General features: G+C 36.8%; 1 protein-coding gene across 1 annotated transcript; it reads right to left on the bottom strand.

Moving 5' to 3' along the window:
- Positions 1–7,659: 7,659 nt before the first annotated feature.
- Positions 7,660–18,319, bottom strand: katnal1 (katanin p60 subunit A-like 1). The gene is made up of 10 exons (XM_079600751.1): positions 18,189–18,319; positions 16,613–16,883; positions 16,307–16,467; positions 14,693–14,926; positions 12,828–12,933; positions 12,287–12,445; positions 11,130–11,256; positions 10,911–11,045; positions 9,747–9,873; positions 7,660–8,336 (listed from the first exon to the last, which is right to left on the bottom strand). The coding sequence occupies exons 2-10, from the start codon at positions 16,772–16,774 to the stop codon at positions 8,138–8,140; spliced, it is 1,410 nt and encodes a 469-aa protein (XP_079456877.1). The 5' UTR covers positions 16,775–16,883; positions 18,189–18,319; the 3' UTR covers positions 7,660–8,137.
- Positions 18,320–19,636: the final 1,317 nt, after the last annotated feature.

The raw sequence follows: 19,636 nt of genomic DNA, 5'->3' as shown, positions 1-19,636 counted from the left end.
GAGGTCTTTATCTGTGTTGTTGACTCTACCTCTATTGTCTTGCACGGTGTTGAGAGGAATTCATCCTGACGTGGGGTGTCGGACCCACAGATACTCAAGAGGATTAACTGTTTAATCTGTCACTGATTCTTATGCTGCCTCCAAATGCGCCTTTGTTCTCCTGCGTGCCATTTCAGTCTCCTGTCAGAACAAAATATTGCCACAAATGCCATCAAAACCACCCACAATGTGTGAATAAATATGAATATGCGAGGGAGTTCGAAACAGGTGTGTTTTTGTGTGAGTGTGTGGGGGGCTGTTGGGTAGACAGAGACCGTAATCTGTTTGTGATTGTGATGACGTTCAGACTAACATGTAACTACTTCCTTTGTTTGATTGTGAATGTTAATCTGTGTAATATGTGTTTACATAGAAGCCATTACAAACTCAGACGAGGCTGGGACACATCACACAAACACACACAGGGAAATCAATTACTGTGGATTATATGTGACAAGGTCCTGGGATTGAATGACATAGGAAGCCTTCTATGTTGCAGACATAAGAGTGTATAGGTAGAGCTAAAGTAAGATTACGTCCAGAATAAGCACAGGCTCTCTGAGTGGCAGCTTAGTGTTGTGAGACCAGACCGGAGGGTTTTACATGACTGCCTTTGATAAACAAAGACTTTCCAGACTACTGTTAGAGTTACATGCATTCCTCGAAGTACAAAAAGAGAGCTCTGATTGCATTATCAACATGCTGCTTGGTCCTTCTGGCGTTTGTTGTTTCGTATTTGCAACTTATGACATTCTCACAGCTCTCACAACTGAGAGAAGTTCTACAATGCTAGTCACAATGCCCTTTCAGATAGAGACATAACCCAGAGGAAAATGTTATTGCTCAGGGGTTCAAACGTTAAACCTCAGGAGATCTTAATTATGCTTTATAAAGAACCTCTGTCTCGGATGCTTCTCTTAATATGATCAATCAAATCAGACAATTAATATGTATTTATATAGTTGTTTATATAGGCTACAGTAGCTCTAGGCCTACAATATACAATAGGCCTATTGTTTCAAAGCAGCTTTACAGTGATAACAGGAAAATGATTCAATGATGCAAACAGATTTCAGCTGTACAGCAACTCAAAAAGAAAATAGTTGTGCTGCTTAATACTTTTGTAGAAACTGTGATACATTTTACATTTCAGGGTTTAAAACATTTCAAAAGGAGAGCATTTATTTGAAATATAAAGCTTTTGTAACATTATAAATGTCTTGACTGTCACTTTTGATCAATTTAATGTGTCCTGGCTGAATTAAAGAATTTATTTCTTTAAACAACAAAATCTTACTGGCCCCAAACGTTTGAACGGTACATTGGACAGGAAAAAATATATAACATTGTATTTGGACTCGTGTTTCGGGTTGATAATTAACATGTTAAAAGTCTACTTTTAAACTGCCTTGAACATTGATCCTTGACTCAATATTTATTGTGGTGAAAACACAATAATCATGTAACCAGTTTCTAGTTCTGTCTGAGATTACCAATAAATAGTGAGGAACTAATTTAGATTTAATTTATTTATAGAGGTGTGCATGTGCTTGCTTGTGTGTGTGTGTGTGTGTGTGTGTGTGTGTGTGTGTGTGTGTGTGTGTGTGTGTGTGTGTGTGTGTGTGTGTGTGTGTGTGTGTGTGTGTGTGTGTGTGTGTGTGTGTGTGTGTGTGTGTGAAACTGTGCTTAGTCTCCCATTACATTATTTCTAAACATAAACCTGTTTGTGCCTTCCTCATCACGTGTCTGAACATTTCCATGAATCTTTTTACTGTGTCAGTTTGGTCTGTGTCTGAATGATCATTTGCAGCACAAGTACCACAGGTTTTGCTGTGTGTGACTATTGCCCAAATCGCCATGACAGCCACCATTTTCTGTTTTTCTTTCCAGCTCAGAGCAAAACTTTCTGGGGTACTCCCTAAACATTTCCACCGTTTCAATCGCAGCTTTGAAACTGGCCATTCATAATGCTCCTTAAAGGTATAATTCATCTGAAAATATAACTTCTGCCATTATAAACTTACCGTCACGTTGTCCCAAACCCGTATTCTGTTGTTCTTCCATGGAACACAAACGGAGAAGTTTAGAAGAATGTTCACGCTGCTCATTTCCAAATTAATTCTGTCAAGGTACAAAAATTAGAGCATAACAACATTCAAAAAGCTACCATGTGTCTTCAAAAGACCTGGATTATAATATATAAATCATTTACACAACTTTTATAATACTTTCACGGTGTGTTTTTGTCTTTTAAGCGCTTGACGACCCATTCTTAACCAATTATACTGAGAACAGCCCAGAGATTCAGCGAGAATTTTGTGTTCCTAGAAAAAAAATGTCATGCCATAAGGGTTGGTAAATGATGACAAACACACAGGAAGACTATTAATGAGTTTCATTTTGCACTACTTCTGTGTTTCGGATCATAAGATTATATAAATTGCCATTTAAAAGAGTGTGGGGAGCTTCACTGAATCTCGGTGACCGCACAGTTTTTAACCATTCGGCTTCGTTTTACTGTAAAGCCTGTGTAAAGTCCAGCCAGACACAAGATTAGTGCATATACGGTCGGGTGTGGCTGTAATGACAGTATTACCTCAACACAACAACAGCGATAAAAACACTGTATTATAAAGGGTGGAGACACACAGTGTGTGTTTCATCTGTTTGAAACGGAGCCTTATAGGGCTCATGTTTACATTTTCCCATGAATCCTCAGTGGTTTTAATGGTGTCTTGCAAACAATCGCCTCTCACAAGTGATCAACCTTTTACCTTTTACCAGAAATATTCCTCAACTCAACTGAACAGATGTTTCTCCATGGCTTTTTCCATCAGCTGTGACATCATTAGCTGACATCATGTGGGCAGCCCCCTCTAATACCACTTAAACCCGCCTCATTTGTGGGGAAAAAATCCCACATCATCCTGCACAGGATGACCAAACACCTTGACACCCCATTTCATGTTTCATGACATTGTTGATGGTGACAGGAAGCTGCAAATAACCAGACCACCTCGCAGGACCTCAATTTAGAATTGGCATAATGAGAATCCTCTCACAGGTCTAATATCGATCATTATCTAAATGAGGCCTCAAGTCACGTGTGGCCACAAATAAATGAGGATTTTCTAGATTTCACCAAGGGGTCAAAGTTGTTTATGTAAGCTGACCTGAGACAGACAAGTCAGGTTCAGGATTCAGGTTAGGAAGCATATCAATTGAAATAATTGCAATTATTATCGGGAATATTATTCAGATGGACACAAAGAAAGGCAGAACAACACAAACACACATGCATAACAAAGTTTTAGAGAGAGTACTCGTTATGTCAAGGTTATATAGTTAACTAAAATAAAAAATTTAAAAATTCTTTACTTGAACTAAATAATATTAAACTCAAAGTTATTTTATTAACTAGGCCTAGTTGTCAAAGCAACATTTCTATGTTTAATTTGATGTACTAAAATAATTAAAACTAAAACTGAAGTAAACATGAATATAAACAATGACAAAAACGCACAACAAAATTACTAGACCGTTAAAATTAAAACTACAAAAATAAAAAATTCAAAAAACTATAATAGTATCTCAATGATACTAAAATAACACTAGTGTCCATGATACTGATGTAAACAAGGCTTCCGACTGACTTAGTCATGTCGTTTATTAATATTTGATGATTATGTGGTTTGTTTGAACAGCAGTTTTACATTTTTATGTTCTTCACTCCATTAGGTGCATGACAGAAGTACTGAATTAAGGGTTGACTCTGAACTTGGCATAAGTTTACTGCCAGCATTTGATATTCCTATTTGTGATTAAAACACATTATAAGTCCATATTGAAATGTTGCCTGGGGGCTCACGGCGTATTGTTTATGTAGGCTATGTTGGGCGTGGCCGGGGTGTTATATCATCGAGAAGGATGTCTGGCTTACTGTTAACAAACAATGTTGATTAGGTCTGATATTGTTTAGCCGTCTCTCCCCTTTAGGGATATCCTGTGTCAGAGCACAGCAGTTGGACAGAGCAAAACATGGGTTGAGGAGACCTATGCGATTTGAATTCTGGCTCTGCCACTGATTATGACGGGCAGCCCAGAAACGGCAGTTCCGTCTGGTGATGTTGGAAAAGTACAGCTAGAAAACCAGTGATGAATTATTTCCAATTTGTATAATTATTGAAATATATTTCCAATGAATTACAATATGCAAGATAATGTAGCCTACATTCAGCCGGCATTTTGCCACAAATAATTATGGGGATAAGTGATATTGATTTGAGATTAAACTGTTTTACAATCTTACCTGTTTGTTATCTCATAATCTGGTGTAGGCTAGAATCAATAGTTGCAAAATGGCAGCAGCTGCGTTTCTATGAAACATGAGAGAGAGAGTCGCAATACCTCGATGACATAATTAAATTATTGTAGGCTACACAAATTATTGATTCGAGTTTTAATATTTTATTAGCTGACCAAACGCAAAACTTCCATGAAGAAAAACCTTTCATAGCAAGCGTATAGCGCTGACTTCAGTTACCCGGATGAGCCCATGTGTTATCAGTTTTTTTGTAGTAGTGGGGAATAACATACCGCTGGATGGCTAATTATTATAAATAACATTCATATTACACATACAAGTAATAAAATATACTTTTATTCTATGATTGTAATACAGTTCCAATATATATATTAATATATAGGCTACAACATGGCGAAAAGTGTGTTCATAATTTGTATGAGAGCCTGGCCAAGGATTATGTCAGCAAAATTTGAAGATTTTTTAATTGTATTATCACAAATAAAACTATTATCTTTCCATCCATCTATCTATCTACAGACAGACAGATGCCCTCAATTTCAATCAAATTCAACAAAGATTTAATGTTAGGCTACTAATGTAGGCCTTTCTAAACTCGTCCCACAGGGTTTCAAGCAGGTCATATTACAGTGTCTATTCATTTCAGGAAACTCTGTTCTCTCTAAAGGCACTGGGTGTCACATGTGTACAACAGGAAATTTGGCGATGAAGAGCAACAACCAACTAAAGCATCATCTCTTGGGGCACATTAGAAACTGCAGCACAGCTGAGGTCTGAAACCGAGAGCAGAAACACACAATGCAAAGAAGTATCAGATGCATCACAGTAGCCGCCTTCCTCTAAAAACCACCAGATTAACTTTCAGAACAGCATAAAATCAAATGATGCTGCTGAAGGTCATGTGAGATTCTCAGAATGCAGTACATAAAACTGTGAATATTCCAACTCCCATTCTACAAAAAAACACAAATATTCACAGAAAAGGCATTTATGTTTAGTAGGCTAGTTTACATGTGCCTGTCCAACATTATCAAATGCTTCCGTGTAAAATGGTGCCATTAATGAAAGAACAAATTCATTATGTAATGTACACATTATGCTATCTAAATGCAACAGATTTAACTACTCTGCAGTTTTAAAATATATAAAATCCATTAAAGTATCTACATCTGTCTGGGGCCAGATGCTGTGGAGGAGTGACTGATCTGAGTCTACCACTAAATCTTCAAGTCTACATACGATATAATCTATATCACTAAAGATAATCTCCCCAGAATGCATTTATGAACGGGCAGTTGGTAAAAATAGATGCATTTGACGCCATCCGGAACATATGCCTTTAATCCAACACCTTTAATGTATTGCCTTTAATCCAATATTATACGTGTTGTTTTTATTAGTAGTGGCTAAAAGTGATGTCCGGAGGGGATTTGTTTTCAATGACCCGACAAGTTTGATTAAACCATCAAATTAAGAGCACGTATATGAAATACTGTGTACTGCTGTTTTATATAAATGTCATGTTTTTCTGAACAACATGCTCGGTGCAGAAAAATCATCAGAGTAAATAAGAGCAGCTGGGTTGTTTCATAGCCATGTGTAGTGGCCTTTACAAAGCCACGCTTCAGGACAAGTATTGACTACTTCCTCGATCTCCACTGCACACATGCCACGTCATGCCATCACCGGCCCTCTCGTCAGCCGGCCGGACTGTTGTCCATACTTATGATTCATTCACACTCTCTTTATATACGCTATAGCTGCCACGTCCATCTGTGTCCACACAAACCCTCTAGGATGAATTCACATAACAGAACAAAACCTGCATCTTTTTGACAAACCAAATTTAATCAGATGCCTTCTATGCTGGTATATAAAAAATAAAAAAGCAGAACATGAATACTTTCATAACAATCATGAACCTTCAGGCTGACAACACATCATGACGGTTACCGTATTAACTCAGAAAACAATAAATTCCACACACAGCACACCCACACAACAACAGTCATCTTCTCCCCCCACTGTCCTCCCTCCTGACCACTGAGTCACACCCTTCTGCTGCTGTAGGACACAAGAACTACTTCATCGCCCATCACGGACCCAGATCTGGCTTTAACGGAGTCATACAAAGCGTAAATGCCTCTTTTGAACAGAAGATGTGTTGATGATGCCCCATTCCAATTGTGAAATTATATTTCTGTTAGTAATCTAATACAATAATGAATGAGTATTAATTAAGGATTTGTTGTTTTAGACATTTTGGACAATGTTTCTAATTTGTAGTGTGTAAAGATCCGGTCACAATTACCGTGTCTTGGTGAATTTTAACGGGCAAAACCCAGTCATTTCAAAAGGAATTCATGCGATCTGGAATTTGGCATGAGTGTGAAAGATTTCGCAACAGGTTCAAGTTGGTCACGTTGATTCGCTGCGATGGCCAACAGAAAGTTGCTTTGAAAGGGATTCTGTGTCTTTTTATGGAATATTGCAGTATTTATTATAAATCTGTTTTCTTGCTCGAGAAGCCTTTTCACTAGGATATACGTCACAAAAGGAAAGAAGAATATCCCACTTTCGTTTCATACCGACTTTAAAGTGCAAACCACTTTAGTTCTGCAATGTTAGTATATTTCTCAGTGAAACAGGAGAAACAAAGCGCAGTGGGATTTTATCCACCAGAAATGTATAAGATCACACAAAGTGGGTGGAGTTTGAATTAATCGTTTAAAATGATCTAATTTCTCGCACAGTCTTAGCGAGATCAGCCGAAAAGAAAGTTGTTTCAGAGCTGGAGCAAGTTATTGTATTCTGATGAAAGATTATGAAGACAAAAATGTCTCTCTTGTATGACATAAATCAAACATTATGCACTGATAAACCATGTACACACTGTAAAAAAAGATACTATTTCATTCTTTCTACTTCAAAATGTTACATTTAATTCAATTGAAGATTTATTTATTTTTTGTAAAATGTACTGTGAAAATTGTTTCAAAGTAAACTCTACACCAATTTGTTCAGTGCTATAGACCTTATGTAGCCCCGCCCCTTTTCAGCACTGCTTCTTGTGTTCCGTCTTCTGGTTTGTATTTCCACAGCATGAAAGTAAGATCTTACGGATTTATGAATGAGACGATCGTTTTAAAATCTTCCCGGTCAAATGACATTTGTTATGACATCCGCTTCAAACATTAAAATGCTCATGATAACTTTCGTTAACTTAACAATACTGTAGGTACAGTATATCCACTTCACCAGGTAATTACTCTTCGACAGAACACATGTAATAGGTAGAGAATAAATGTTAATTTTATTAGAACTATCAAGTAAAGCAAATAAAAGAACACAGCACCTACGAGTGTCTACACACTATTAAATATTTAAAAACACATCCAGTACAGTACCAGGATTACGCTGGTCTCCCTTGTCAAGTATAATTCACAAGCTTTTCAGTTTTTGAAACTTAAGCATTAGCAAATCATGTGATTTCCATCTGTTAGAAGAAAATAAAGTTAGAAATGACTTGAAACTGAGATGCTAGAAACAAATAAAAGTGTCTCAGTGCCATACACAGATCGGTAGTGCATTTATGCAACTCTTCTCGGTCCAAACATGTCCAAACACATCTGAACACTGGTTTAACTAGTTATCAGTAGCATATTTGAATATTAAAATGTCTAGAAACATAAAATCGTGCCTTTTTTTCCCCAAGTATTGGTCCACAATCTGCTCTCCCACATTCACACTTGTCTTTTAGCTGTCGTTTGTCTTTTACACAGACCCAAACTCGGACATCCAGGTCTCATACTTCTCCAGGTCTGAAGCCGAGACGGACTTTGAGATCTTTTTGAGTGTCAGCTCAAAGTCCTCCATGGTGACTGGCATCTGCAGCTCATCTTTCGAAAGAGCACGGATCTCCTCCAGACTCAGACCCTGGATCCTCCTTCGCATGGCCATCATTGATGCGTCTCTGAGAGAACAAACACAAGTTCATTAGTCAAATCAACATGTTTAAAGCTTACACAGCTTCATTTAAAAAGGACCTATTATGCTTTTTTACATTTTCAACTTTCTTTAGTTGAACTGACCAAAGTATTTAAAAGGAGAAGGTTACATTAAAAACAAACATTTTAACATCAGAAAAAGTGGATTTAACATCAACATTTCTATAGTATACAGTATTTATATAAAAGTAGCTGTAATTAAATTACAAGAAAAATAAGAGTAATCCCTTACTTTACTTTTTCAAGGGAAAAGAAATGTAATTACAGTAATAATTACTTAGTAATGAGTTACACCCAACACTGCTTGTTAGAATGATATGGACTTTAATAGACAAAGACTCCTGGACACAATAAGCAAGCTAACATGCAGAGCATTCTATATCGTTTCAGTCTATATATTTTAGCATGTCAACAATCAGTGCCGCTTTTTTAAGAGCGGTGTAAATGCACAAGGGATCCCCGAGTATGATGCATGAGGGAACCCAGTGAAGTAGTCATACCCCCGGTTTTACAGACAAGCTAGTCCCAGACTTAAATGCATGTTTGATCTGTTTTAAATGAAAGCAACATGCACTGACATGTCAGTGCCATTGTTTTGTTTCAAGATGCACACCATGTTTTTTTCGAAGGAACGTTTATAAAAGCTGCTTAAATGTCCTAATTTATCTAAGGCCTAATCCTGACTTAATCTAAGCCCTGTCTGTGAAACCAGGCCATTAGGTGCCACGTTCATTACAGCATTACTCCTCTACCTGCGCGTGACATGATTAACAACAGTCCTATATTATTGAACCAATGTGGTTCAAACGACAGAGGTGCGACCATGTTACTACGGTTTTAGGTAACTAGTTGGTTAGTTTTTTCCAACAATGCATCATACTCTACAGTTATGTAACTCGCTGATTAACTACCAATGTAAATATTTGAAAAATGATTATTTTTCAAGCTTGAATGTAAAAAAAAAAAACTTCTAGTAGACCCTTAAAACAAAAATCAAGACTAATAATATGACCTTATTTTATATATATGTAATATAATATGCAAATACAAAACCTATAAAGCATATATTTTTCAGTGCTATTTGAGATTAGTCCCTCTTAAAACACACTTTGTCCTTTTAGCTGAAGCAGCTGGAGCTGGTTGGGTTGGTTCAAGATAACTCTTCTATTCAGGAATTTTCTGCAATGCTGAAGGAAAAATGAATGGAAAATATACTAAAGGGCCCCAGGTAGCCACGGTTGAGCTTGAGTCTGTTTGGCTGTGATTTTGTCGCTTTGCACTGTATTACATTTTTACCAAGGGCAGAAAAATGACATAATGCTTGAAGCATTTAGTTTGGACAAGGTGTTATCTGTAATCCTGAAAACATACTGTACCTGCAGACGTTGGTGATGTCAGCTCCTGAATAACCCCCAATTTTCTCGGCGATGAGGGTGAGATCCACGTCAGATTCCACTTCAACTTCCCGTAGGTTGATCTTTAACAGTTCTACCCGTCCTTCAACTGTGGAGTTCAGTAATAGTTTGATGAAAGTCTTTTTTTTTTTTTTTTTTTATGATTATGCTTGGTTTACTTTTAAAATATTATTTTGACTACCACATTTCCGATATAAATCACTTTTTTTAAATAATCTGAAACATGATGAGACTTATATTCCAAAGCGATTTGTATAATGCAATTATAGTAAAAGTAAAGCAAAACAAAGCCAATACATTTGGATTCCAGCTAAATGACAGTGGTATGCGAGCCCAAGTTTATTTGTATAGCGCATTTCCCCACATACTGGTCATTTAGTTTGCCTTTAATAAATATTGTTTACAATGAATTCAACAATAATTTATGTTTGTTTTATACTTATATTTCTCATTCCTGTTCTATGAACACCGTTAAATTGAAAGGATTTGTGGAGTGAGGGGAACTAATACATGTTTATAATGTTATTTTACATTATTTCTGAAAATTAATAAAATATGATTTATGTGACCAATGTATTCTTTCTCTCTCAACAATGCAATATTGATCCAGTGCAACTTATAATCAGGTACGACTTATTTTCCATAGAATCTGGTAAATATATATATATATATTAATTAAATTAAATGTTATAATATAAGTTATTTTAAATCAGCAATGAAAATTCAAATAATTAATAATTTCAAAATGTGCTTAAGTATCATGAAAAATGCCAGTTTCAAAAATCCTAGAAATAATCAACAATTTTTTATCCAATTTCTAATTTTGTCCTTTTGGTTTCAGGGAGAAATATGACCTTTTTGAAATATGAAATTTTTGTCTTCCAACATATTTGAAATTCTAAAATCCAGGCCCTTTAACTATAACAAAAGAATTGCATCAGACAATGAAAGCTCGTGAGTAATGACTAACTAAATGAACTACACAGCACAGTGTGAACGGATAGAAATTAGTCAGGCAGGTTCATTTATGAGTGGGTGAGATGCATGGAGAAATCAGAGGAGCCGTGACTGCCTGGAGAATGTTGTCCTGTTGATGGGCGTTTGTGTGTGAGGGTGTTAGAATACCAGTGGGCAGTGGAATGTAGATCCTCTTCTCCAGTCGTCTCCTTAGAGCCTCATCAATGTCCCAGGGGAAGTTAGTGGCAGCCAGGACCATTACCATTTTAGAGGGATCGTCACTCTCTTGAGCACCTCCTACACCTGATGCCATTACATGGGTAGGCGTTAAAATACGGCTGCATTATTCTATCATAATAACAGGGTCGTTTACTACACAAAACTCACCATCCATCTGCACGAGTAATTCGGACTTCACTCTGCGACTGGCCTCATGTTCATCTGATGTGCCCCGCCTCCCGCACATAGAGTCGACCTCATCAATGAAAATTGTTGTGGGAGCATAAAAACGAGCCTGTTAAAACAAAAAATAAGACTATAACAAGACCAACAATTTTAGTTCAACAATCAGTTCTTGTATTATCATGTTATCATGTATGTACTTAAAGGGGATGTCTAATGCTATTTCATGCATTCTGGCTTATTACACTGTTAAAGAGTTGGATTATCATGCTAAACATGGCCAAAGTTTTAAAAAAATTGTTGGTCGTATGACGGAGTATTTCTGTGCCCAAATACACTCCTTCAGGATTCGTATAGGTTTCGGAAAGTTTTTTTTTTCCAGAGTATTGCCCTGTATGACATCATAAAGGGCAGAATTCCTTGTATGGGCACTTATCCTGGAAGAGAGCGTGCACACATCAACCGGAGCAAGAGCAAGAGCATCAACGTGCTTCGTTCGGGTGACGGAAGCCGTCGGCAGCGCTGTCATATTGTTTTTAGACGACAAAATCAGTGTGTTATCCAGGGATAATGCGATGATGAATTGTACGTGACTCTTATGGCTCCGCCCGCCTCCAGGAACTCGACTGTTTTTGGAAAGAATCGGTGCAGCGTATCTGTCTTTTATAAAGCTGATAAAACTAAAGACTCTTCTGAGATATGAAGGTGGCAATACTACTCTATAGGAACTCAAGATTAACCTGAGATTGGCAAACAACTGTGTGTTATATCCCCTTTAATTAATTTCAGGACGTTTTGTTGTAAAGTGGGTCACAATCAGCTCAACATTTTTAAAGAAGCAATATTTGACCCCTGAAATTGATTTTGCCTTTTGTAAAGGCATATGTTTTTTTCTATAACTAACTAATCTTTTTTGCTATACTGTTGTCTAACTAGCTATAAAAGTACCTGTAAATAATACTAAAGATATCATGGTACAGTAAATAAACTTCAAAAATGTGTTTGAAATAATTGGATTTTGTATGTTTTTGCTGTTTCAGTTTTTGATGTTGTTTGGAAAGTATTCTTTATATTCTGTGTTTAGCCGTCCAATAGACAAACACTATCACAGTGTCTACATTGCTTCCTTGGAGATCACTCACCATTTCAAAGAGGAGCCGCACCAGTTTCTCAGACTCCCCCCTGTACTTTGAGGTCAGCGTGGAGGACGACACATTGAAAAATGTTGTGCCACATTCGGTCGCAACTGCTTTAGCCAGCATGGTCTTCCCTGTACCTGGAGGCCCCACCATCAGCACCCCCTGACAGTTTAAAAACAACATGCATTGGTATCATCTTCACACGGGCACATATTTTAAAAACAACAAAGATGCAGTTGATGGTTTGTGGAAAAAAACACTTCAGTTGACCAGATGGTATGTGAAAAACAAACTGAAGTAGAAATATATCAACCCGACTCAATCTGTGACGAATGATACAGTACTAATGAGAGCTTGTGTTGAAAAAAAAAGTCTGTCCTACATAATAAACTAATTTAACAGTGTCCCCTGGTGGACAAAAAAAAACACCACCACAAGAATTAGACATACATTTTGGCAAAAAACAATATGACAGACTATGCATCCATATGCATGTATGCTCAGATGTCAAACTCTGGCATCAGGTGTCATCTAACATATTAACCTTCCACGGGCGGCGGATCCCCTTGAAGAAGTCTGGCATCCACATAGGCAGGACCACTGCCTCTCTCAGCAGCTTTTTGGCATCTTCCAGATCTGCTATGTCATCCCTGCAGGAACAGTAACACATGACAGCTTGCCTGAATCACTGTCCAGCACTGAATCACTAACCGCCACTGTGACTGACAGCTGTCGCTGACTCAACACACAACAACTACACTCTGGAGAAGTACGAAAACTAAACTCACTGCATCGCTATTTGAAGGAACTTCAAAGGCCCAGAAGGAACTTTAAATTTTTTCACATTTTCTGGGCTGATTTTGATTTTTAAAAAAATGTGCAGAATGGATTGGAATCTGAAAAAATTTGCTACAGCGAACTGAAAGTACAAACTCTTTTTGGATGCTGAGAGGATAATCAAACTCATGTCGTTCCAAACCTGTAAGACTTCCGTTTATCTTCGAAAACAAAAAAAGTATGATTTTTTTAAATGAAATCTGTGAGATTCCTGTCCCTCCATTGATAGCGAAGCAACAACCACTTTGTCGCTTCAAAATGTTCATAAAGAGATCGTAATACTAATTCATATTATTCGAGCGGTTTACTCCAAATTTTCTGAAGGGACACGATCACTTTATATGATGAACAGATTTAATTTAGGCTTTTATTTGATCAGCGTAAAAAGAAGCTCAACCGAACGTGCTTGAAACATGAGAAAAAACTTCATTGGTTTTTGCGGAAGCTCAAACTTTTGTTTAGCATATCTGATGTGAGCGTTGATGAATGTTTATATGTGAATGAAAGCCTAAATTAAATCTGTTCATCATATCAAGTGATCATGTCTCTTCAGAAAATTTGGACTAAACCGTTCAATTAAAATGGATTGGTTTTACAATCTCTTTATTAACTTTTTGAAGCGTCAAAGTGGTAGTTGCGTAGGTGTGTATTGAGGGACAAAAATCTATCAGATTTCATTAAAATATCATTATTTGTGTTTAGAAGACAAACGAAAGTACATTGACATATTGACACATTTTGTACTTTAGTATGTAGTGTTTAACAGTTATAAGGTTAAATGTTAACAGTTATTGATTAACTGTCTGATGATCTGATCATGGTTATTTGATCTAATCACAGTTATTTGAAAGAACTGTGATAATTGTGCAGTTTAAATTTTAATACAAATTTGAACTGTGATAATTGTGCAGTTTAAATTTCAATACAAATTTGAACTGTGATAATTGTGCAGTTTAAATTTCAATAAAAAAATTCCAAGTCAAATAAGGGGAATTTAGGAAATGTAAAGAAAATGCTGTTGCGTCTCATTTTTCTGCACGGTAGGGAAACGCAAGGGAGTCAGATTTCGGCACCACATCGATACATTATTTAAAGGGGAAAATTCAGTTCTTTACTCACTCTGGTGTTGTTCTATTGAGCCCCTAAAGGGACATGGTGATGAAAAACAATATGAGATGGGTAGAAAAATTATATATTTAAAATTTTTGTGTATTTGCTCACTACAGAGCCCCACACATGACATAAAGACAAAAATATTAATATAAATGCCACTGTGTAGTTTATAATTTAGTGAATTAAGGGAATGAATTCTTAACACATGACCACGACATATAGATATACAGTATAGGACGTGTTGGGCTCCCTAGCTCACAAACCTTTTGTGTTCTCTCACAAAATGTATCATAAATTATTGAGATTTGCTGGGCTCCAGTGTGAGATTAAAGACCTAGATTTAAGTTAATTTAATGATAGCAAATGATCGATTAAAGTTGCATAAAAAAACATTTATTTTGTAAACTATATGATCAGAAGTACATAAAAAGTAAAACTAGTAGTAAAATGGCACAATACCAGTGGATATTGAGATTCCGGGACACAATATCTCTCTCCAGTGCAACCACCAGATCGGTGTCATAGCCTGTGCCATCAAACTTCCGAAATTTTCCACGGCCGTCACGGGTGTTCGGTCTATCTGATTTGACGTTCGGCTGACCCCTCCCCACAGGTCCGCGATGCTGCATCCCAGGTGACTCTTTCCTCTGAGGCTTTGATACAGGAACCGGCTTCTTCATCTGGACAGGTCCCCTATGACCAGACAGAGTCATATCATCAGGGCCATGTGACCACATGTGCAAACAGATTCACTAAATTTGTGTTAGTTGAACTGATTTAGCCAATCACAATTTACATTCAAAAGTTTGGGGTCAGTATGATTTTTTTTAAAGAAATTAATACTTTTATTGAGCAAGAACGCATTAAATCAGACAAAAAGAATCCTGAAAAAATCCTGGCTTCCATAAAAATATTAAGCAGCACAAAAGTTTTCAACACTGATAATAGGAAATATTTTTCAGCACCAAATCAGCATATTGTACGCCGCAACAAAAAAACTAAAACAAAAATTCAGGATACTCAATTAAAAAATTATTTTGGAAAATCCAAATAACTATTACAGATCTTAATCGGAAAAGGTTTAAACAATGTTTTATATGTTATACAAAGTTGTATATGACTTTCTTCTTTCAGCCAAACACAATCGAAGTTTACAATCGGAGGATATAAAAAATATCCTGGCTCTTCCCAGCTTTATTATTGGAGTGAATGGTACCTTAGATTGTGATAATCACTGGCTTTCGGTAACAGCAGTACGCAAGACTAGTTCTTGCAGAAGAGTGACCTCTGAAGTTACTGGAAGTCAGTGACTTTTAGTTTATAAAGCTATAAATATGGATATTTTTCTTACAAAAATGCATCGCTAATCCTAATTAACTCCCTGAAGCAGTATGGATTACTTTTATTATGGATGGATGTTCTTTTTTGGGCTTCAAAATCTAAGGTACCATTCACTCCCATTATAAAGCTTGGAATAGCCAGAATATTATTTAATATAACTCTGATTGTGTTTGGCTGAAAGAAGAAAGTCATATACACCTAAGATGGCTTGAGGTTGAGAACTAACCCTTTAAGGTCACAGTTCCAATAACTTAGGACATTAAAGAAACCTTTCTACTGACTGCCAGTAGAAACACCAGAAGAAAAAATGCCCAGGGTCCCTCATCACCTGTGTGAACATGCCATGTTCAGGGACTCATTATTCAATTTCTGTTCATTAAATATGTGAAATTTGTTCAGTTTATGCCGTAGTTGTTGAAGTTTTTTATGTTCATACAAACATGTACACGTTAAGAAATGTGTGTAAATATAATCGACATCGATATAGATAGATATATACATATATATATATACACACACACACACACACACACGTAGGCTACATACACCCGTATATAAAATGTGTGAAAAAGTGTATAATGTGTTTTCACTGAGCTAATTCCATTTTGTGCTGCATGACAAAACAGCGCATGAGTGAACATGGTAGTGACAGCATGAAGATAGGAGACATGTGACATGCTCTGCAGCTGACAGAACTCCTCAGGGGTTTATGTAATCAGCTGCCTATTCTACCTGTGCTCCGCTGGGGTTGGGGGAGGCCAGACATCAGGGCCCCTGGGGCTCTCTTCAGGCAAAGGGTTGGGGAAATCAACTGGTTTGTCCATCTTGAAACTCTCCAGAGTGTTTACAATGCTTTTCACCTGCTCATATTCCTCTGCCAGTTCCTGCCGAATCTGGGCTCAGAGGGAGGGAGGGAGGGAGGGATTGAGTCCTTCAGATTACATATACTGTACCAACACAACTATATTATTTAGCTAAAACCTGTTCGAGCAAATATAAATGGTCATGAGCACATATCAGATTAAATCAGAGCCTTACTTGTTGCCATTTGACTTTCAGGGCAGGATCTCTGAGGGACAAACAGTGCTTATGGATCTGTTGTATAACACCTTGGTAGTACACCATGGACGAGTCATAGTTCCCCAGTAGTGCATATTCTCTTCCTTTCTTAGCATTGTCGCAAATCTCAGTCAGATTCATGATGGGAAAGAAATCAAACCGAATGTTGCCTCAGCGCTTCAATGCGACAGGAATTCACAGCGTCATTAGAGAAGCTGGTTTGAGTGCTGTTGATTGAAGGCCATGAGTCCTAAACATGTAAAAGAACAGATAACCTGATGAGATGATGCAGAGCCAAATCAAACATTTATAATGATATTAACAGATGAGGGGTGAAGTTGGGTAAAGCACATCACTTTCTGGCAAATCACCTAGAGCAGCATTAAAATGTCTCTGCAGTCTGCACATTTCCAGACTCACTGAGTGTAAAGTCAGGTCTCGTCTTTTATTTTGTTTAAAATATTTAACAAAATACAACCCAAAAGCTATTTAAAGTACTATGATGCTAGAAGTCAACCTTTGTGTCAAAACTATTTTGCTTGAGTAAAGTGTGCCAGGGAATCTGTAGAGCAAAACTTATATAGAATTAGTTGGATTTGTTGGTGTAAGAATAATAAATGTTTATAACATTTAAAAAACAAGCAAATTCAATTTACTATTCTGTTCTAAACTTGTATGTAGTGTGTAAACATTTCTATGTAGAATTACTTTTAATCTTTTTTCTTTAAATTATTAGTTTAAAAAAAAAATCTTAAATTTTAGATATCAATCAGGATGCCTTACTTTTAGATGTCCAATAGTTTCTTATTAATATAAAAACCTTATATTGAAGGTTGCAATGTTAGTCCATACATAGGTTTTCCATTTGGCATCTATAAAATGTTTTTTCTTGCTCTTTGTCGAAAACAAAATTTACTAGGACCAATCAAATCAGGTTATAAATATAAAGTAATATTATTGCATAGGTTTAAAACGCAGTGACTAAATCTTTATTCATTGATAACAATCACAAGATTTATCTACGGGTTTGGATGCAAAGCTGTAACGTTAACTACACTTTGGTTTGACCACACAGTGACAGTCAAAAATAAGACCATTTTGTTCGTTGGACACATGACGTAAAAGCACATAATAAATACTGTTTGGGACACTTTAAATCGCTTGAATAAAATACATTTCTTTTTTTTCCCTTCAATCATTCAATCATTTTTTCCAATAAAATCAAATTGATCAAGTCGTGTTTGTATGTAAAAACAGCTCAAGCGCCACCCCTCTTACATATTCCTTCGCAAGGGACTTGTAGTTGTTTTCTGTTTGACAGAGTACAGACAATCAGCGAAAACTGCAGTAGGGAACTACATTACCCATAAGGCAACAGTGCAAGATGCTTAAGATGTAGGTAACGTTAGGCCACCATTGGTAACAAAAAGGATTTGCAAGGAAACAAAATACGAAGTCCATTTGTTAGTTTATGAGTCCTTCTAAGGACATGCGATGTGACAGATATGTTCTACGTTTTGTTCTACGTTTGCATGGGAATGAGTAAATGTCTTACCTTTATTTGAGGCACTTTTACATTCGAGCGGTCCACAGTCCGTTGCCCACTGATGTTGCCATGGCCGCGGAAAGACGCTGACTAATGAATGAGTGCATGTGTTGTAGGCGGGGCCTGGGCAAATACAGCTCAAACGGATTGATAACCTGAAGGTGAGACCGGGACGGGAGCCCGTTCCTCGTACGTGGGTTACTCAGTTATCAGGACTTTACCGTTTTGACTGTTTGACTTGATCCAGGATTGTTAGGATCTTATTCTGAAAATAATATTATAATGTTGTGTAGTCTACCATAATATACACAGACAGACAGACAGTTTTACTCACCGAGAAATGTATTTTAATTACATAATAATTGTATTGGAGTCTTACACACAATTAGCATTCATTTGAATGGTGACCCCTATTGGGAGCTGCTTATGCAGAGATGCAGATAACTGATTTAGTCTAATGTGCCATTAGAAAAAATTTTTAACCCATTAATTTTAATCTTAACCCATAAGCAGTGCTGGTCGTCTCTATACGCAAAGTACGTAAGTTGCATAGGGCCCCAGAGCCCACAGGGGCCCCCTTTCTCTCAACAATGATTTAATGACTAAGGCTGAGCGAGCAATTGAATTTTAGTTTCATTTTTGATTTTGGCTTCCAATGATTATGAAAACATAATCCCACATTTCTTTCCTTTCCTTTAAACCAGAGCACTCTCCCATCCTACGTAGTTCAAATCAGTCTAATCATGTAACGTGAATGTCGTAATATAGGGCCTACAGTCTCCTGTGCTCGGCTAAAACAAACAAAAAAAGAGTTAAAAGAGTATTGAGCTGAAGAAGCTGTTCCACAGACCGACTCGATCTGAGACAGAGAAACACGTACAAGTATTAGGCTAGCCTAACTTTGGACTTATACGTGCGTGTGCTTATTTACAAATACTCACAAAAATATGTCAAAATTCAGTCAGTTATGTCTTACGTGAAAATAAACAGTTGGGAAGTAATCGAATGCTTGTCAGTGTATAAGATCTGTGCATTTGGTCTTAAAGTGACAGCAGCCAATAAACCTGCTGTTGTCTTTGTCATTTAATGTTAATCAAACAGAAGAAAAAGAGAGAATCACTCACTGCTCTTCACTGAATAACTTTAATATAAAATCAATGTAATTCATACTGAGAAGACTGCTGGGTTTTATTTTTTACATTTGATTACTTTATAAAATTTTTGTATAGTATGCTACTATTAATAGGGTAAATTGTTTATTTCATTTGTCCCTTACAAAGTTTTGTTTAGGCCCCCCAGATGTCTAGGACCGGCACCGCCCATAAGAAACTGTAATTAAAGCTGTCACATAAAAAATCTACTTCACAGGTAAATTAATTGCTAATTACAACATTAAAGTAAAAATGTAAAGCCTGTACAAGAAATCATGAAATAATGGGAATCATGTAGCAAACAGT

The sequence above is a fragment of the Phoxinus phoxinus genome (genome assembly GCF_949152265.1).
Source record: "Phoxinus phoxinus genome assembly, chromosome: 23".
NCBI classification, from domain to species: domain Eukaryota; kingdom Metazoa; phylum Chordata; class Actinopteri; order Cypriniformes; family Leuciscidae; genus Phoxinus; species Phoxinus phoxinus.
Note: the sequence above shows the minus strand (reverse complement) of the source record. Positions and strands in the feature narration are given on the sequence as shown.

Bases quoted from the DNA above. Each gene is read 5' to 3' on its own strand.
- katnal1 (XM_079600751.1), bottom strand. From the start codon at position 16,774: ATGAATCTGACTGAGATTTGCGACAATGCTAAGAAAGGAAGAGAATAT. The intron at 9,874-10,910 runs GTATTCTAACAC...TGAACTCCACAG, and splicing joins CTACATTCCACTGCCCACTG to TTGAAGGACGGGTAGAACTG. The intron at 8,337-9,746 runs GTACAGTATGTT...TTGTTCTCTCAG, and splicing joins GACATCACCAACGTCTGCAG to AGACGCATCAATGATGGCCA.